This window comes from Drosophila bipectinata, chromosome 3R (assembly GCF_030179905.1).
Source record: "Drosophila bipectinata strain 14024-0381.07 chromosome 3R, DbipHiC1v2, whole genome shotgun sequence".
In the NCBI taxonomy this organism is placed as follows: domain Eukaryota; kingdom Metazoa; phylum Arthropoda; class Insecta; order Diptera; family Drosophilidae; genus Drosophila; species Drosophila bipectinata.
Genome location: NC_091739.1, coordinates 20,741,676 through 20,762,701, shown reverse-complemented (window position 1 = coordinate 20,762,701; position 21,026 = coordinate 20,741,676). Strand labels below are relative to the sequence as shown.

Below are 21,026 nucleotides of genomic sequence, written 5' to 3'. Positions count from 1 at the left end.
ACCTCGCTGACAGCTGTCCAGAGTGTGTTGTTTGTTCAATAGGTAACAGGCACTATCTATCGGCTTGTAGACCTACACACACCAAGCGTTCAACAATTCCTTAAATTATTCTGCCCCTTGCGAAAATGTGCGAGCAATATTGTGACAAGTTCGAGACCTTCAACCCGGAGGTTGAGTTTGCAAAGTTTCAGAAGCGCAAGCCGGTGGTGAGAACCGCTGAACTCTACCAGAATCTTCACAAGCGCGAGGATATTAAGTGTCCCTGTAAGTAGCCATCCTGAAAGCTCTCCCCTTCATCCTACTATTTTGGTTCCTCTCCTCAGATAGCTTCAAGGGTTATGGCGTGGAAACGGACTCCAACACCATGTACCGTACCTGCAACTCGGAGTACGGCTACTATGCCCCCAACGTCTATACCATTCCGAAACGCTTCTATCCACTGCCCCAGAAGTTCTCCAACGAAGTGGTTCGTTTCGGAATGTATCGCAATTTCTCCCTGAACACGCACATGGATCGCACTTTCTATTGAAGTTTCTACCTCGTTTTATGATTTTCCATTCGATTTTCAAATTTTACGCTGGTCAACAAGTGATAAATCCTCCTTAAGAACTTCAGAGCTAAATTCTTACAAATTATAAAAACAAAAACCCAAAAATAATTCAGATGTAAAAGTTCGAAATGTAAAAAATAAAGTTTTCAGGCACTTGCCGTAAAATGTCAGTGCCTTTGATTATTATGTTAATTTGAACAGTTCTTTTGTACTTTTTATAAAATAAATTAAAGCAAAAAAAGAAAAAATAAAAGAAAGCCAGTGAAGAACCGTAACCGTAACTGGGACCAATGCAACCGTTTAAATTAAAAGTGAACCACCGACCACTGAGCCTTATCTACGATCCAGCAAAATGAGGTGAGCATTAGCATAGACCCTTGGGTGTCTAGATTTTCAGACTGAAGCTCCCTAGCGAAACCAAGAAGCTACTCGACGCATTACTGTGCGACATCTACGGCCGGCAGGAGCAGATGGCCCGCCAATTGCGTCGCTGTTGCCAGGATCCCGCCTTCCGCTGCCGTTCCCCAAAAGATTCGAAAGGACAGCTCGCCCGTCTGGCCAGCGGCATGACCGGCAACCGTTCCACCCTGGAGCGCCTGGACGTGCTCAAGCTGATCGACGTTTGCGCCATCCTCAAGGTGGAGATCCTGATGCTGGGCTACCTCCTGGAGCAGGTCCTTATCGTGCGGGACCGTCTACTCCGTCACCAAGAGGTCCTCTGCGAGTTTGTCACCGCTGTGCTCGTTGTGGAGAGTGGTAAGTAGTATTCACTGGGGTTAGAGGGTACAGAAATCCATATTTTTGAGAAAAGAACCAAGGTTTTTTCGAATCTAAAAGGCTTAAAATTTAGAAAAGGAAATCTTAGCTTAGCTTTAAACTTGAAGAACCACGGAAAATTTCTTGCAGTGCAGAAACTGTCAGTGTGTGAGGGTTGGTGGCTGGCCAGGACGCAGTGCGCCGACTCCGCACTGACAGCTGGAGGCTCGGTTGCTACAGCTCCGAGTCCAAGCCCTCAGTCAAGTGCGGAACTCTCAGCTGTGTGCCTCGCGAAGTGCGGATCGGAGAAGCCAGAAAGTCGCAGAACGCTGAAAAACCCTCGCCAGCGTCACGCAACGTGCATGTATGTGTAGTCCGTGTCCGTGGCTTTGTTGAATGAACTCTGCTGGCCAGTGGGTGTGCGTCTGTGTAGGTGTGGATGTGGATGTGGGGGAGAGCAGGTGGGAAAGCGAGTGTGTAAAGGGAGAGGTTGAGTTGATGACGACACGGAGCGCAGCACTGAGACTGTCTGACGGTTCGCCAACACACACACACACACACACTCGCCGCTCTACGCTCTACTATGTGTAAGTGTATGCATGCAAGTGTTAGTGTAGTGTGTGGGGGAAAGGTTACGAGGAAGAAGAAGAAGCGTGTGCGGATGTCGCTGATGGCTGCTGACTGGCCTCCAAAAGCATTTTTGCCTGTCTTATCTATGTTTAGTGCCCCTCCAGACCCTCTATGGCCCGCTCTCTCTATGGCCCTGCCATCTCTTGTCCTGCTTGTAAGAGTGTGTCAGATTGTAAGAGTGTGAGTGTTACCCTTGATATCGCTCGAAGAAATTCCGCAGCCACAACAGGAGCCATAAAAGCTAGCGCGTGCAAAATGTTGCGTGCCACCACAACAGTGTACTTATTCATTTATTATTTAATTCACGCAAACAGCGAGGAGGTCGCAAGGAAGACCACCTATTAATTGAATCTCCAGCAACGACATCCACGTGATGGAATAATGCAATTGTATCGATCGATAAATGCAATTATAATCTGCGCCCGCCTAAAAGCAGGCAATGGAAAACAGGCGGCCGTTTTAATTCGCTTTCCTGTCGGGAGCACTCGTCGCGGGCTCTGTCGGCTTACTTTCCGGGTTACAGCGGGACACACATGCCACCCACGCCCACTGACCACCCACTGGATATGGCCGTGTTTTTCGGATGTGCAGAGGTGCCACTTTTTGCTGCCATTGTTGTTTAAGTATGATTCATGTCACGCTCGGCAAGCACTCGCCCTGCAAAAGGCCCCCGAACTGGCGGGCTTTGTTTGGCAAAAAATAGTTGCCTGTGGATTGCATAACTATGTACATACATACATGCACATGCCCTACGACCACCACAGAAGAATGCCCCACAAAAGCAGGCAGCCAAAGAGTTGAAGGTTAATCCGAATATCTGGGCCAAACCAAGTCAAAATCCATTGAATGAGAACTCTTGCCATTTCCCATATAAATAGAAAACTCAATAAAGCGAGAGCTTTCCGTTCTTGAGGCTGCCTTCCCAATTTACATACCACGTGGCTTAAAGCCCTGTTTACCGTTCTGCCCGAAACCAATCCCGGGCATTAGGTCTTATTATTAGACCGAACGACTATCCTGGGACGCAGCATTGGCTCCTGCGAAATTATACATTTAAACGGCATAAAATTTTCAAAACGAAATCCGCTCACTGGTAATTACTTGGCCAGAATGGTTAGCCCTAAACGTAGTAGAGAAAGTGGGTCAAGACATTGGTTGGTGGAGAGCAGTAAGGGGAATCGATGAATGCACCACCGGTAGTACAATGGCATGGCTACACTCAACGAAATCTGTAAGGGACTTCTTTAGTTGAGGGTTTAAGGATACATTCTTTAGGAAGAATCAGATATGAGATACAGGAAGCCCCGTATTTTAAAAAAGTTCCTTAAAAACTTGTAATTTTTTTTTTGAAGTGTGGTATTAAGTTACCGTTCTGTGTCCAGTGCTTTCCTTGACAGGGCCCCCCAGTCACCTGAAGCAGCGTTACAGAACTGGGTCTGCAATTGCTTAGTTTTCAAGGTTTTCCCTAAAATACTGAGGGTGTGTGTGAGTTGAATGCTTTGGGTTCTCTAGCAAGGCGAAAAAAATACTTTTCAATGACGTTTGTTTTTCTGTTTGCGCCAGTCTGCAGTCCTAGTCTTCTTCGGCCATGTTATATAACCAACTTCAGCATGCCACCACTACCCAAGTCTATATAGTATCTATATAAATATCTCTATGTGCATGGTATGTGTAAGTGTATCTGTGTATTTATGTAAATCTTGTGTAAATAATACTATAGGCCACAGCTACAGCAACAGCAACAACAACATCTAATACTACAACGACAACAAGTACAACGTAAATGCAAAAATGTAAAACCATAAATAGAGAATCCCCACAACAATAACAACTACTACTAACCTACTACTACTAACGACAACTACAAAGGCAGTGGCAGAAATCATAGCACACCGTCAGGCGCACGTTAACTTAACATGGGTAACTATTCCCCAAGCCATGTCGCACCGCCGAAACCAACACTCATTCCGCCTCGTTTGTGAATACAATTCATGCTCCCATATACAGATAATTAAATACTATCCATAGGCCTGCTAATAAGTATCTGTCGATCGATGTATTTCCTCTTTTCAATGTTTTCTAGCGCCTCGCAGAGCAAAACAAGCCGTTTGCTTTGCCAGTTTCGATAACTTGCTTGTTTTAAGACAAATACTCACCTGTTCTCTTCTCTCTTTTTTCCGTGTGTCTTTCTCTTTCGTTTGCCATTATTTATTAACCAACTACGAAAACAAAAATACCGACAAAATACAACCAAAAGGTAATTTATGCTCCAGAAGTTGGCAAGAAACGCTGATGCATATTTCATACAATACTCTTTAAGCACGCTTACATCGCGATTAGGGTGGACCTCTTTCAGATTCAGCTGCGAGTCCTTCTTTGAAACAGAAAATATAACGTAATAGTGACCAATGCGGCGTATGAGTAATACGAAATTACGTATACGCCAAGTATGCATGTAGTCAGAGTTTAAGATTCATTAGAGAGGGCTCATTAATTTTATATAGATTTTCAATTTGTATATCTTAAAGCTGCCTCATTTAGAACTAGGTCCGCCCTAATAGGACACCCTCTTGCCCATCCCCGCAGTCGTGGCATATTACTCATGCTAAGCGCGCACCATTCTAATTTTGGCGGCCTCTTGTAATTAACATTTGCATTTTTCGCGGGGCAGGGGCCTTCCCTGCCTTCGCCTTCCTGCATAAATTTCCATTATTTCGCTGCTCGGAGGAGGCGTTCGACACCATTTAACCCGTTTCATCCATATCCGCTGGCAGCGCTCACTTCACTTTTCCCTTTCAAACGTGAACCCGCTTTGTTTTTTTCCAATCTACTGCCACACTTTCAATAATCGCTGTATTGTCACTTTTTACACCCTCATCCGCCTCAGCATACACACACATTTGTAAATATGTACATACATCTGTTGCATGTTGGCCAAGTTGTTGTTGTTGCCTAACCATTTCCCGTTATTCTCACCTTTTCAGCCATCATTTTACGCTCTGGTGATTTTTCTAAACACACGTGGGTTGCTTGTACACCTCCTGGTGTTTTTGTTTCACGCGTTTCCTGCTTTGGTTTTGGCGTTTTTGATATACAATTTTTTTTTCCTTGTGTAGCAATTTTGAACCAGCACCTCTCACATTTCGCCATTAAACTGTAATTACTGCGACGCAGTTTATTCTACACCCGCTGACGGTTAGTTTATGACGGTACAGGTTGACAAGGTATCCTGTGTGGGTGTTAGACATGTTTGGACATCTAAAGTCAGAAACCTCTCACATAGCCTTAAGGCACACCGCCTTTTATTATATAACAGTGGTTTCTATAAAATTTAACCAGCAACGTGAAGGAAGAAAACTCATCTTCTTCAAAAGTTTGCGAAATAAAACCAACTCGCCTGTCACTGGCACAGATCCCTCGTCAAACTTATTTCACTGCAGCGGAAAAATTTTCCAAAAAAAAGACAAAATGGAGGGACATACTGTGCACTTAAGTTTTGAGAAGCGGGCTTATTGGAATTGACAGGCAGCCTCCAGTTTTTGTAATGCAAATTGATTGGCTTTTATTCGGGCCCATCTGGCGTATGCGTGATGTCCCTACCGGGTAGCGCCAAAATTCAATCAAAGTTAAGCTGAAGATTAAGAAAACTGCAGCGGAGGGTCCCGGAGGGCAATCATGTAAGCCATCAAAAGCAGGATTGTGCACCACTCGTCCTTTCACCCCACTTTCCCATTATTCTTTTGCATAATCGCGTGCTGAAGTGCTTTTGTCTGGAAACTGCAATCGCTAAGCCGCTCCGCTTCGGGACTTAGCCCTGCAATAGTTTAATGAACCATTAAGGCTGGAATACATCTCACCCGGAGAATTCATTAGCAGATATAGCCGCTCAAATTGACACTAATGGGTGTCAACGTGCCGGCGCATCGGAGACTTCAACTGCAGTGAAGATTGGAGGGAGACCCTCATTTTCGGGTCATCCCATCCCGAGGGATAAATACGGTTTAAGTACGTGGCTTTAGCTGTCTGTTTTTACGGAGCTTGGCCTTTATATAAAGTCCAAGCGAATCTCTTTTGAACTGCTTGGCATCTTGCGTGAGGAAATAACAATTTATGCTGACTTTTACTCTTTTTTTAGGGGAGTTTTTATTTACAAACACAATGGAATAGTTGGTATACGACCATAACTTTACCAACAAAAGTAGCTGACAGGAGCCAGCTTTTGCGGCTCATTAAGCCAGCATTTGAAAAGCTACACATGGCCAGCAAGCACGTGACTTTGGCTACGGTATAGATATAGATTCTGGTCAAGGCCCCAGCAGTTGGTGAGATTTTTCCCGACAGAAGCAGCCTTGACTGAACCAAAACGGAATCTGCAGGAGCCCGTGTCCTTGGCCAGGCGAATTTAAAATAATTACGCTCCCATGCGGACAATACAGAAGTGTCACTGTTCGCACATAAATCTCTCATGCAAAATGCATTGGCCAGAGCCAGGGCCGACGCAAAAAATATGAGCCCCCGTGGCTAAATGTCTATCCTCGTCGGCCGTAAAGCATTCTTTACGTCCGGCGCCTAATTGGTACGGAGTTGGAGAGCCCATTACATAAGAGTCGGCGCAATTATTATTTCATTAGCCAGGGTCTGGGTCTCCATACTTGGGGGGGCGATGCGAAAAAAGCTCAGCACACAAACATCGAGCTCCTTCTGCGAGGATACTGCTCTCCCATTCGCTGAGGAAGTAAACAAGCCGATGTTTGCTAAGCTTTAACTTTGGCAATTTCTAACTGCCTCTTCATTATACAAATGCCTTCCTTCGAAGGAGTAAACATCCCAGGACAGCATCCCATATATGTGGATTTGCATAAGTATGTAAATAAGGCCAGGCAATCAGGAAGAATGACAGTTTATCATAACTAAGGATAACTTTTCCAGTTAACGTTAAATCAACACAATTTTAGAAAGAAACTGTGGATAAAATTGTAGTTACATTATAATCCTTTATTATGTTAATAATATCTCAAACTTCCAAGTTACTTATTTAGCCAAGCTCCACCGTACCTTAGCCCGAGAGATGGTTAAGTAAGACCATTGTTTTCGCAAACAATTTTAGTGCCTTTTCCTTCCATATCCACAAAGCAATGCTTTCAAGGCAAACAATTACACCAATTTCCCGAGGAATTCTTTAAAACGGAAATTTATTTCCACGCATTCCAATCCCCGGTTTTATTCCTCAACATAAGCTTGCGAGAGCAAAACAGATTTTGGCCTTAAAATTAAACTCACGTCCCGCCCGAGCTGCTCGAGCCTGATAAGCCCCTGAAAACACGCAACAGAAGTAAAAAATAAAACGGAAATCAAATTATCAGCCGTAAAGAGCGGGCTTCTATCGCCCACACGAGGCCATTCAAATGCGCAGCCTGCAAAAAATATTGATTTAGGGGCAAAAAAAAAACTTAAATCAAACGCAACCTGAATTTATGCTGCTATATTTCCTTCGGTCGGGAACATAATTTCTATACCCTGCCCAAAGATATGATAATTTATACGGACATACACTCTAAAGGCTTTTTATAAAGAAAACGTTAACAATTTTGATTAAAAATGTTTATTCTGAGAGTGTAGAGCAGGGTATATTAGTGTCGCCTTTAGCTGATTATGTTATGTTGTTACTCGTTTTTTATTAACTTGACCTTTAATGTTGAGTATGTCATGTGTGTGGAGGAGATTTCTGATGCCAAGGAGGCGATAAAGTTGAGCCGGGGGATATTGTTCTCGTGTCAGAATGTCAGCATGGCGCATGGATCTCCGGCAAGCAGCTAACTATGTTGTACGACACACGACAGGACCCATCCTCACCCACCACATCCTCCATCCCACATGTCAAGCGAAATAAATGTCATGGTCAATTTAACACAGAGACACTTGCTCGGTTGTGTCTTTCGGATTTCACTGAGATTTCTAGCAAGGATGAAGCACAAATTGCATCCTCGAATCGCATGCTTCATTTCGTTTCGCTTCGCTCCCAAGAACCATCTCCCATTCGGATCAGAGCACCGATTGATTAAGTGTCTACTTAGCTGAATATAATACTCGAACCTAAATATATAAATCTTTTGTATTCTTTCTTCTTTTCTCTTTTCGCGCTCGACTACTAACTCTATATCGAATCTAATGTTTGTAACGAATAACCATAATTATTTTGTAAAGTTTGCATACTGCACGGATATTGTAAGTGCTGAGGATGCGGGCCAACCGCGAGTGGAGAGATCCTTTTTACCTACAGAGAATAGAGCTGTTAGCCAAAGACCCAAAACAAATTCTTTATCTTTTTTACCATTCATTTTTGCAGACGATGCACAGCCTAAAATGCGTTTTAGCCTCTCACCACCGCCACAGAAAGCCATTAGCATAACCTCGCCCACCAGCAGCACCACCAACCGCAGCACCATCCTCGGCGGCAGCACCTCCTTCCCCGGTAGCAAGCATAAGAGCACCAGCATGCTGACCCGCAACGGCGGAGGATCCGGGAGCACTCCCACTGCCCCCTCCGCGGCAGGCACCGGCAAAGCCCCCGATGATGACGCCGCCTCGGACTATAACCAGTGGCTCCATGCCATGAAGCTGGTGGCTCGGCTGCCCGGAGGAACACCCCCGGAATTTCGACGCAAGGTGAGCTTTAAATTGATATTACAGGATTTTGATTAGGATTTTAATGTAGAATTGTGGGAAATCTACCTAAAAATCGTTAAAGCTACTCCGCTTGGAAATCGAATGAGAATTAGGGAAGATATAGCCATCACCGTGGACCCTATAGGGCAAAACCCCACTTTTAAGGGATCCCATCACGAAAAATGGACAAAAAATCTAAAAAATATTTTGTCTCAGGATTTTAATGCAGAATGGCGCAGAATCGATCTAGAAATCGTTTAAGGTACTCCGCTTGGGAATTGGATGAGAATTGGGGAAGATATAGCCATCACTGTGGAGCCCATAGGGAAAAACCACATTTTCAAGGGATCCCATCACGAAAAATGGACAAAAAATCTAAAAAATATTTTGTCTCAGGATTTTGATGCAGAATGGTGCAGAATCGAGCTAGAAATCGTTTAAGGTACTCCGCTTGGAAATCGAATGAGAAATGGGGAAGTTATAGCCGTCACTGTGTACCCTATAGGGCAAAACCCCCTTTTTCAAGGGATCCCATTACGAAAAATGGACAAAAAATCTAAAAAATATTTTGTCTCAGGATTTTGATGCAGAATGGCGCAGAATCGATCAAGAATTCGTTTAAGGTACTCCGCTTGGAAATCGAATGAGAAATGGGGAAGTTATAGCCATCACCGTGGACCCTATAGGGGAAAACCCCATTTCTGAGGGATCCCATTACAAAAAATGGACAAAAAATCTAAAAAATATTTTGTATCAGGATTTTGATGCAGAATGGTGGAGAATCGATCTAGAAATCGTTTAAGGTACTCCGTTTGGGAATCGGATGAGAATTGGAGAAGATATAGCCATCACTGTGGACCCTTTAGGGGAAAACCCCATTTCCGTGGGATCCCATTACGAAAAATGGACAAAAAATCTAAAAAATATTTTGGCTCGGGATTTTGATGCAGAATGGTGGCAAATCGATCCAAAAATCGTTTAAGGTACTCCCCTTGAGAATCGGATGAGAATTGGAGAAGATATAGCCATCCCTGTGGGGCCTATAGGGGAAAACCACATTTTCAAGGGATGCATCATAAAAATGGACAAAAAATGTAAAAAATATTTTGTCTCACGATTTTGATGCAGAATGGCGGAGAATCGATTTAAAAATCGTTTAAGGTACTCCCCTTGAGAATCGGATGAGAATTGGGGAAGATTTAGTCATCTCTCTGGGTCGTTTCCTTATAGCTCCCATATAACTGAACTTTCGGAAATGGGGTCATTCATGTTTTTGAAGATATCAAGTGGGAAGTTCCTACAGATTCTATCTCGCCTAAATCATATAGATTCCGTATAGCTGAACAATCGGAAGAAGTTTTAGGTATTTAGTAAAACTTCCAACTTTAGTATTTTTGAAGATAGTCGCAAAAGATGCGAATTTTTTTCAAGTTTTGTATTCTAATAAATGAGTCTTTTAATAAAATTCTTATACGAATCGCCTTACTACTATCGCCCTTCAAGGTTTACAAAGGTTTAAAATAATGTTTAATTTGTATTCCAGTTGTGGCTGTCTTTGGCGGACAAGTACCTTAAGTCTAAAAACGTGGACTGGGCACAGCAGCGGGATAAGTGCTTTTGCGAGGAATGGCGCGAGGACGACGAGGAGTTGGGCATCCAAATCGTCAAGGTGAGACCACGGACTCCCAGCTAGACTCTGGCTGTGACACTTTTTTTCTTTTTCAGGACCTTCATCGCACGGGGTCAAATCTGTGCACCGGTCCCGCGGGCTCCATCAACCAGGCCAAGCTTAAACGCATCCTCCTCGGCTATGCACGCTACAACCCCGAGGTTGGCTACTGCCAGGTGAGTGGAGAGAATAGGGTACCTAGTTACCATCGTACTTGAGACCGCGTGCTTGTTTTTTCCCTCAGGGCTTCAACATGCTGGGTGCCCTCATTCTCCAAGTTATGGACAAGGAAGAGGAGGAGTCCATGAAGGTCATGATCTACCTGGTGGAGGGTGTTCTGCCCACGGGCTACTTCTACGGCTCAATGGGCGGCCTTCAGGCGGATATGGGCGTGTTCCGTGAGCTGATGCAAACCAGATTGCCCCGCTTGGCCAAGCACCTTCAAAGGCTGCAGGGTCCCGTGGAGAATGCCTTCGAGCCGCCGCTGACGAACGTTTTCACCATGCAGTGGTTTCTCACCATGTTCTGCACCTGCCTGCCCATGTCCTGCGTCCTGCGCGTCTGGGACCTGGTGCTCATCGAGGGCAGCGACGTACTTCTGCGCACCGCCCTCGTCCTCTGGAGTTTGCTCGAAGAGTAAGTACAAGCTTCTTAGTAAGGATAATTTAGTATAGGATAACCAATCTCTAAGATATGAGATATGAACCAGCTTAAACCCCTTATTTTCTTCAAGTGCAGTCAGTCTGCTTTTCTAAACAGGCTTTGGGTGGGTGTGAGTGGGTGGTTATACCAACAATCGCCATGATGGCGCAATGCAAGGCGAGAATTCGTGTCAAGGCTGCTGGAATTTGGCAAGAGTTTTTCGCGCTTTTTGCGAATACAATTTGGGGATATCTGGGGTAAAGAATTTTATGTTCTGTCGTTGTTGTGAAAACTTTTTATGGGGGTCTGTGGAAAACAAGTTTTGCTAAATTGTTGTGTCGACATGCTTTGGCAATCTAAAAGACATTGAACCATGGAAACTAAAGAGGGAAAATGTTTTTCAAGGATATCGGGTCAATACTTAACTATAATAACTAGCTTTAATTTTATTGTCCTTTTTTCCAGGCGTGTTCTCAGTGTCCGCTCGGCTGATGAGTTCTATGGAAAGATGGGCTCCTACTCGAGCGAACTTCTCAACGGTCACCTGGTAGACTCCAATGGCCTCATAGAGCGAGTGGTTAAGCTAGGACCCATTGAAGATCTTCGGAAGCTGAGGGATAAGCATCTCTACAACATAGCCCCACTGCGCCATAAACAGGGATTGCAGTGAGTATTATGGAAATAATCTTAAATCCAATAATCTCATTGTGAATTCTCTTAAAGGTTGTACTACGACGAGGAGGACACTCACTCGGACGAGGAGCGCATGGCGGTGGCTACAGTTTGGGGCTTGAACTGGGGCAGACGAGGATCGGTGGGACCCGCGGCGCCGGCATCGACTGTGGCGGGCAAACAGCAAGCGGAGCAAAAGGACCGACTGGCCTTGGACATTTCTCTGCTGAAGAAGCAGTACGACCGGCTGAGGGAGCGCCAGAAGCAGGCTCACGTCATCCTGACTGCGGCGTGTTCCACAGCGGCGCGGCAAGGATCAGGGCCAACTCCGACCACCGCCCCATCCGCGACAGTGCCTGTGAATCAACTGCTCCTCGGTCGCCCAGCCATTGTTACCAACAAAGGCAAACGGGTGAGTGCCCCCCTGGGCGCCATTCCTCCTGCACGGAAGCCTTCTCTACCAGCTGTGCTCCACCAAACAAAGCCGGCGGAGAAGCAGCTGCGTCGCGGGGAGACCCTGCTCTGGAGGGACACGGACACCAGCAGGAGAAGGCGCGACAGTCTCACCTGGAAGGAGATCAAGGCGGACCGGGCGGCTATGATGCGCGAGGGCGTTGACGTGACCTCCATGAAAACCCAGAAACTCCGCACTAGGTTTGGGAAGAGCGACAGCTCCTCCTACAGCGAGGACAGTGATGGTGAGCAGGAGCCGGCTAGAAACGGGGGAGCAGCGGCAGGAGGTGGATCCAGCACGGATACAAGTCTTTGCGACGACGATGACCCCAAGTCTATTGAGAAAAGTCCCAAGCACAAGGCTAAGCTGGCGCGGAAGGTTCTTAAAGAGCAATCCAGGGAGTCTAGTCTGGAACGTCAGAGACCCAAATCTTGGGCGCCCAGCAGCCACGAGATTCCTTTCATGCTAATGGGTGCGGATAGTGGGGATGAAAAGGAGAGGGACGTGGGGCAAGACGCGGGAGACATGGGAGAAGACAGTGCCACTGAAAGTGGTCGCTTTGCCTTCGACAGGGATCTTGATTCAGTCAGCTATAAGTTGGAACCATTGAAACCCTACCCCGAAGATAGCGAAGTACCCGGTATGACCTCCATTAGTCCTTTGCCGCTGACCCCCATAGAAAAGGAAAAAGCAGCAGAAACCCTCCTCGATGACGGAGTAACTAATCAGTATTTCGAGAGGGTCAATAGTGTGGAGCGTCCCAGTCGCCTGGAGCTATCCTATTCGCTCAACGACGAGGAAACGGACACCAGCTCGGTCTTCTTGGAGCAAAGGGCGAATGTGGAGGGCCAGAGTGGGGATAGTTTGGACTACAAGCCGGTGCCGCCACATCCTCTGACAGATGACGGTAAAGTGCCTCAAATTCGAGACGACAACATTCCCGGTGAGAACAAGGACGACTACAAGGAGCTTCTCAGCATGACGATAGGGGAGAAGGTTGAAGAGTATACTCCTCCGCCCCCTAGTGTGAGTAGCTTGAGCAGCGCCCAACGGAAAAGAAGAGATCCTCGCCGAAGGACATTGACTCGATCGTCCACCATTGAAATCGAGGAGCGCTACCAAGCGTTGGAGCGGAGAATCAGCCAGGAGCAGGCCATCGGGGATAGTCGGGCGCCATCCAAGTACATTCCCACCACAGCTACTCTGGAGGAACGCTTCCATACCCTGGAGAAACAGCTGAGTGCCGAGAAGCAACGCAGCAAGGATCTTTCAGATATGGAGGCAGACTTTCAGGATAAGTCCGAACGCATTCCCTCTACCGCAGATCTCGAAACCCGATTCAATGCCTTAACCAAGCAACTCAGCTCCAGTGAGTCCTCTTCAAAAGCCCCAATTGATCTCAAAGACGAAGATGAACCGTCCCGGGGCAGTGGCTCGAAAGAGCAAGAGGATAGCGAGAAGACCAGCAAATTGCACAAGTCAGAAGAAACTGAAGCAGAGAGCAGGGAATCTACAGCCAAAAACGAATCCAGTGAAGGCGAGAAAAAGAAAAAGGAGGAGGACACAGAGGAGAAGCCTCGTCTTAAGAAGCTTCCATCCACTGCCGAGTTGGAGGATCGATTCAACGCCCTCGAGCGAAAGATGAGTGTTCAAAAGAGTAGTCCGGCCAAGACTAAAAAGGAGCCACCTGATGAGAACGAAGGTTCTAAGGACACCAGTGCCTCAAAAGAGCCGGATGAAACTGAAGAGCGTGCTAAAAAAGAATCTGAGGCAAAAGAATCCAATGCAACTCCCAAAACCGATTCCAAAGAGGAAAATCTACCTCCGAAACAAAGGAAAGCAAGCGACAGTGAACCAAAGAGATCATCTCCTAAAACTCCCCAGAAAGACAGTCCCACAAAGAAACCCGGTCCTTATCAATCAGAAAAAAAGGAAAATTCAAAACCGGAAAAGGCTAACTCTGAGGATACCTCTTCAGCCCCAGAAGGGCAGAAAACTGATGTCACCAAGGAGGTACGCCATAAAAAGGACTCTGATGAAACAAAACCAGAAAAGAAATCCGAGAAAGAACCTACAGAAAAGTCACAGTCGTCTGAAAAGGCAGTACAAACTTCAAAAAAGTCTCCGCCATCCACAGAGGAACTTGAGAAGCGCTTCAATGCTTTGGAGAAACAGTTGAGCTCCACCCACCTGGAGACAAACAAAGAGCCGGAGCAAACAAAGTCAACTGGGAAACATAAACCCTCTAAGGAAATAGAAAGCTCCCAAACGGCTACCGACGAGAAGCCCAAGTCCATCAAGTCCTTTGAAGACAAAATCAACGAAGTCAATTCAGCTTTGGTGAAAGGACCAACCAAAAGTGAGGTAAAAGATCAGGCTCATGAGGAGGTGGACACCGCCGATTTGAGAAACGCCCAAGAAACCTCCGAAAAAGAAAAGAACGTCCAACAGGACCTGGGAAAGCGAAGGGCTTCCGAGCCACCTTCCACAGAGGACCTAGAGAAACGTTACGAGAGCCTGAAACGCCGTATGAGCAGCAAAAACCATTTTGGAGCCCCTACCGAATCTGTGATAGAAGCTCTGGAGAGGATTGAGCAGGAGGTGATCTCCGAGTCTGGCGAGGAGTCGAAAAAGGCACCACCGTCCACAGAAGATCTGGAAAGTCGCTTTGAAGCCTTGCAAGGCGGCGGAAAGTCAAAGGACGTGGCCATAGAGGCTCATATTCCAGAGCCCCCTCCGCCTCCACCTCCTCCTCCCGCGTTGTCCGAGCCCGTTCTCCACCACCAACAGGCTCTGATAGCCGAGCTGCAGAGAAAGATGGGAGGCAAGTCTCCGGGCGAGGAGAACCTCCGGCCAAGTCAGATTAATCCGCAGAAGAAACAGAGGAAGCTACTGCAACGACCCCCGCCCATGGGCGATGAGACCTCGGAAGCACCTGCAAACACGGCTTACTACCTGCCCTGTCAGCAGCAGCGCATGGTGCGCCGGTTCTCCGACCTGCCCTCCAGGGCCGATCTGGAGAACCGGCTGCAGTTCCTAGAGAGGCAGCTGTACAAGAAGTTCTACAAGCAGCGCTGTGCAAGTGATTCCGAAGTTGCATCGAGAGTCAGGACGCCCTCCGACGACGACAAGCCGAGCACCTCCCGTCAGGCCAAGGATCAGCTGGAGGAGCGGGTCCTAGCACTGGAGAAGCAGCTGAGCGAAAACAGCTTGAAGCTCCTGGAGGCTATGCGGGAACGGGAGAAGGCAGGAGCCGCGCCCAAGAGCGATGATAGCGGTTCCCCACGCAGGCTGAGTACCGAAACCATCGATGCCACTGGCAAGGAGCTGGTACGGTACACACAGAACATCGGGGACCTGGAGGAGGTGGATGCCCACAAGCCAATCAATATAAGCATCAACATCAAGATGCTCCTGAACAAGGATGGGGAATCCAAACAGCCCAAGAGCGAGCCCAAGCCCACAGAAGATTTGAGGAAACGCTTGGAAGTCCTAGAGCAGCAGCTTCTGGAAGAGCGGGCCAAGAATGGCGCTGTGGTCTCAGAACCTGAGCGGCCTCCACAGGATAAGCCAGAGAAGCCGGAGGACACCGATGCCCTGAAGAAGGTTGAAAAGAATTCTCACAATCAGCACGTAAAAAGCGACGAAATCGAAAAGGTGGTCGAACCTGTCAAGGACACAAACTTAGAGCCCGCGGCTGCTAAGGAGACCAAGACCCTGAAGAACGAAGAAAGGGCTCAGGCCAGAGAAAAGGAAGTCGCTATAGAAAAAGAACCAGCCAAGTCAGAAAAAGAGGCTCCAGGCAAAGTTGATGCTGGTCAAAAAGAACCAAAAGAACTTTCGGAAAAACCTGTTGAAAAATCAGAGGAAGCCACCAAAAAAGACTCATTGAAAGTGGAATCTGAAAAACCCGTTCAGAAATCAGAAGTGAATAAAGAGCCTTTAGTTCCGAAAACTGAAACTGCCAAAGAACCCTCCATTGACAGCAAAGTTCCATCAGAAAACAAAAAATCCTTACCCGAGGAGGTAAAATCAAAAGCGAAAGAAACGAAAGTTGCGGAAAGTTCGCCCTCGAGATCCGAAAAACAGAAAACTGAGGAAGCTCCGAAAGAAACCAAATCTCAAAGGTCACCCTCGAGATCTGAAAAGCCGAAAACTGAGGAGACTCCGAAAGAAAAGAAGCTCGAAAGTTCTAAAGAAGATACTCCTGCTTCCGCTTCCGCTGATAAAGAGGATAGTTCCAAGGTAGAAAAGGGAAATTCTTCCAAAGAGAAGGAAGCAAAATGTGAAACAATCAAAACTAAGGAAAGCGAAGCGAACAAAGATTGCTGTGACTTGGGTTCCATAGATCCCAACAACAAGACCGTAGTACTCCTCATGGACAACGAACCGAGAGCGTCGAGAGTTCGACGACTCACCAGAGCCAACACTGAGGAACTGGAGGGCCTGTTCCAAGCACTGGAAAAGCAGCTGCAGAACAGGAACTTGATTAAATCCGAAGACGGTCGATTGATAAGGGCGGAAGCTAAGCCCAGTGCTGAGCAAGCCGAACAGGCCGATCAGGCCCAGGCCATCACCGATCTTACCAAGGAAATTGAGGACTTTACCAGCGGAAAGCCGGAGGAGAAGGAAAAGCCCCAAGCCTCTAAGGACGACAAAAGTGAAGAGCCCAAAGAGCCTGGAGAAGACTATGATTGGGGACCGAATCCCGTGAAGCATCACCTGAAAAGGAAAACAGCATACTTGCCCTCCACAAAGGAACTGGAGGCTCGCTTCCGATCCCTGGAACGTCAGATAAAGTTGCTCGAAGATGTGGAGAAGATCGATGTGGAGCAGCGGTTGAACGAGATTGAGCGAAAGATCAAGCTGCAGTACTCTCTTTCCCACGAAAAGGACCTGAACAAGTACCTAGAGCTCTGCGAAGGAAAGGGCTTGGACGACGAAGAACCCCCAGTGACAGAGGAAGTTTCTGTCGAACCGGAGGAGACACGGAATCCCAGGGATCGCTCACGTAGTCCTGCCCGGAAGGTAGCAAGTAAATCTCCCTACACCTCTCCCTCGCGGAGCAAGTCCGCAAAGTCGCCTTATACTTCGCCGTCTCGACAACGTAAGAAGACTCCGCACTCCTCGCCGACCCGGACGTCAGAACCAAAGACTCCCGCAAAGAGTCCTTATACGTCCCCGGCACGACGCCAGCCCCATCCCAATGATCTGCCCATCTCCGACGACCTGGAGTACAAGTACAGGGTGCTTGACCTGGTGCGATCCAAGTCGAAGGAGAACCTGGCCAAGCGCATGAACGATCCCAACCGAAAGCCTGCCGTTCATCCACTTGAATTGCTGCTGTCGCCCAGTCCAGACGAGAGCAAGATTCCCACAACGGGCGAGCTCGAGCACAGAATAAGAGTCCTGGACGACAAACTGAAGTCGCCATCTAGATCCCGGCCGAAGTCCCGATCCAGGTCTCCCACCATCGAGGACATGAAAAGGCAAAAGTTGCGTGATAATCAGAAGCCCAGGACACCTGTTCACAACCTGGAGCGGCTGGTCGGATCGCCCGGTCGGCCGGAACCGCCCACTGCCGAGGAGCTCGAGGAGCGCATCCGCCTGCTGGAACAGGACCACAAGTTCGACTTTAAGACCCAAAAGGACTACAAAGCATTCAATCAAAAGCTGAAGGACGTGATCTCTCCCTCGCTCTCATACGAAGAGTTCAGGGCGGCCAAGTCCCGGGAGCAGAGTCCCCGCCGCCAGGGCGCCACCACACCCAAGTCCGCCCTACGCCGAGACGATTTGGATGACGGTGTCACCACCCACTATCACCGCCCCACCAGCCCAAAGGTCATCCGCTTTCGCGACGAGGACGAAGACGAGGACCGCTTCGAGGAGTCTCCGCCCCGGAGGCAGCGCACATCCAGCGATCGAATGGTTAGCTACAATAATTTGGTTTTGGACTGTTTGAGAGAGAATACTAAAATCCTTCAACGTATTCTTAAGAAGACTCTTGCAGATCAGCCGTCGGCCACTCGCAGCTATGCCAACAGCTCGGAGGGTTTGGATGCCCTGGGGAGTCGCCTCATGAGGGTAAGTCTTGTAGGCTATAGATTTCAATTCCCTTTATAGAACCCTCTTATAAACCTTCTCAACCTTTAGGAGACCTCTCCCATAACCCGAACTGGAACCCACACAGGCGTGCCACTGCGAACCGGAGAGAACATCAACGACCGCCTGAGCTCCATTAAGAACACCATTAAGTCCATCGACACGCTGTGCGAGGAGAAGCCCTACCAGAAGGAGAAGTGCCAGCGGTACATCGACTCCCTCTTCTCGGACTCGCTGCACTTTTCCAGCAAGAAGAGCTCCCTCGAGGACCTGAGGAGCCACAGTAGGAGCGAGAGCAGGGGCAGAAGCCGTGACTACGCGCCCTCTATTCGAGTCACCTCCGAGCACCGGTCTCTGGGATCGGAGGACTCGCGACAGAGTCCGCTGCGGGCACGGGATCAGAGCCCACTGCACCATCGATCGCACAGGGAGCTCAGCAGGGAGGTGTCGCCGAGAAGGAGGCGCCAAGAGGAAGAAGAGGAGGAGGCGCAGCGTAGGGAGCGGGAGAGCAGTAGGGTAAGACGTGATAACTTGTTGCCAAATTATTTAACGGATAATCGTAGCGAACTAAGTGGAGGGAGTAGTTTAACCGGGTTTAACCACCACAAAGTAGATAGACAACTAGAAGAGACCTGCGCCAAGTACGCGGAGGACGCCCGACGCTCGGCCTGTCGAACACCGCTCAGCCACCCCTACGAGACACGATCCACCGCAGTTAGAGCCACACCACGTCACTACACAGATCCTGATCCGGCAGGGACAACAGGGACGGGATTAGGAGTGGGAGCAGGAGCAGGAGCCTCGACAGATAGCTTTCCCCGGCCCGTATCGCCCTACCGCCAGCCTTACGACCCTTACCGACCCATTGGTGGTGCAGGCGCCAGTTCCACACCTGTCTATCAGCCCGCCAAGCTGGATATCCGCCACACCACCGTGACCTCCACCTTCTATGACCGGTTCCTCACGGAAAAGAAGATTGAGCGCTCCCGTCCGCCCAGCCGCTCGCCCGTAGTTTCCCCCTCGGTGCCGGCCAAGAGCTACGGCTCAGAGATGGAGTTCCCCAGGAGTAGCACCACCACTTCAGTACCATCCTGCACCACCACAACAACTGCCTTTAGCACCGCCTCATTTATGTCCCGCAGCTATGGGGGCACCTCCTTTTCGCTGCCCTCCAGCAGCAACTACTCCTACTTGAGTGGAAGTTCTGGCATCTCGGGCTCCGCCACTTCTCCCCGGGCCAGTTGCTCGGACCTTCGATCCTCTCCAGCCACATCCTGTCTCAGCACCACCACATCCTCTGCCACCCCCGCCTCATCCTATGTGCCCTACTGCTTCAGCAGCTCGTTCTCCACTCGGCTGAGCGATCCCATTACCAGCACCCCAGTGACCACGTCCAGCTCCCTGACCCATTCCACGGGCGTCTACAATCCCATGATGTCCTTCACCCTGAGGGAGCCGCTTGGCAGCAGCCCTGCTCTAGGTGGGTCGAGTGCCTCTCCCCTGGGCCAGTATCAGTTCAAGAGCGTGTTCACCTCAAACTTCGGCAAAGACCCGGAAAAGCCATAGGGAATCACACACATCAGTCGTTAACCAAGGTTGTCCATAAGATAGCATTAACCTCTCGGAAGATCTTTTAAAATAATCCCTATTGAAGCTCAAATGGATCACGCTGGACGGAAAATCATCTAAAATCAGGAATGAGAATCGGAAAATTCGGAGAGCAGAGGCCTTAAATACTTAGTTTTTTGAACAGTGTTCTTGGCGTTAGATAATCTTCTTTCCCAGCGAATGTGCCAGCTCTTGCTAAGCAATATATATACAGTTAATATTACCTACGTTTATCAACAGTTTTAGGGCACGCTCCCTATAATACTATATAGTAATGTATCTCTATAATATAAAGAACCTTGCGAATCGGAAACTTACTTTCAAGCTACTCTTGCACCAAACCATTTGGCTTCTTGCAACTTACCTCATCTACATCCGACAGCACCAGCGCGTCACTGATCACTCACTCTGATCTGAAAAGATTTTTATACAATCTATATACATATTAATATATATAATATATCTACAACTACAATTATGGCTAGCGAAAACTGTAACCAGATGCAAGGCGGTCGAAGTGTTATTCCAACTTTTTTCAGCGTTAACTTAGACACTCCTTCGAATTATATATATTAATACACGATCTGGGCAACGGATCACTACACTATATTACCAATATCTCTCAGTGCATTTTGGGCCGAGTTGGTCGGGACGCGAACCATGCAATTATGTTAACTGACTGACACGAGCCGCGAATTAGTTCCCCAATATTGCCTCGTATAGAAAATGAAACCATGTATTGAACGATATAGTTATACCGACTCATATACCGATTGCAGTTGTTGAAGTTCAATTATGCAAATGCCCCGATAAAGTTACCAAATAAGCAGACAAACCCGAATGCAAACGCCTATAAAAACAAATATCACGCCAGGCAGCGGACTCGACAATTAATCAAAACGATTAGAAAAATTATATGAGGAGCAGGTGGCGGATTCGGATTCGGAATCAGAAGAGCAGAAGAGCACCTTAGTCCTCCCGAAACGCTATTGTTAAGTAGGCAGAAAGTACGATAACGGCTTCAGTTTATACAAAATGTACACTAAATTCAATATTAATATTGTTCTCTTGGAATTTCGTTACCGATTGTGTTTCAAATCCTTGCTCGTTTTCTTGTTAAGACCTTTGTAAAGCATTTCTGTTAACGTTCGAAAAACTAACAAATTGGAAAAAACATACAAGTAGCAAACATATTTTTATTAAAAATTGTTAAATGGTTTTAAGTTTTGAAATAAATCGAAAATATTGACGAAAACCCAAACCGAGTGTTAAATTTT

General features: G+C 47.6%; 2 protein-coding genes across 9 annotated transcripts; both read left to right on the top strand.

Annotated features, from left to right (window-relative positions):
* Positions 1-26: 26 nt before the first annotated feature.
* LOC108121594 (piercer of microtubule wall 1 protein) lies at positions 27-720 on the top strand. The gene is made up of 2 exons (XM_017235811.3): positions 27-264; positions 324-720. The coding sequence occupies exons 1-2, from the start codon at positions 126-128 to the stop codon at positions 527-529; spliced, it is 345 nt and encodes a 114-aa protein (XP_017091300.1). The 5' UTR covers positions 27-125; the 3' UTR covers positions 530-720.
* Positions 721-723: 3 nt separating this feature from the next.
* LOC108121597 (microtubule-associated protein futsch) lies at positions 724-21,004 on the top strand. 8 transcript variants are annotated; one of them, XM_070282129.1, is made up of 11 exons: positions 725-907; positions 963-1,306; positions 8,283-8,602; positions 10,146-10,271; positions 10,328-10,447; positions 10,516-10,907; positions 11,379-11,579; positions 11,637-17,967; positions 18,040-18,123; positions 18,193-18,657; positions 20,529-21,004. In XM_070282129.1, the coding sequence occupies exons 1-11, from the start codon at positions 903-905 to the stop codon at positions 20,667-20,669; spliced, it is 8,529 nt and encodes a 2,842-aa protein (XP_070138230.1). In that variant the 5' UTR covers positions 725-902; the 3' UTR covers positions 20,670-21,004. The 8 variants fall into 8 exon arrangements, with proteins under 8 accessions (XP_070138225.1, XP_070138224.1, XP_070138223.1 ...); XM_070282124.1 differs by having other exon boundaries at positions 724-907; positions 18,193-20,630; XM_070282123.1 differs by having other exon boundaries at positions 724-907; positions 18,037-18,123; positions 18,193-20,630.
* Positions 21,005-21,026: the final 22 nt, after the last annotated feature.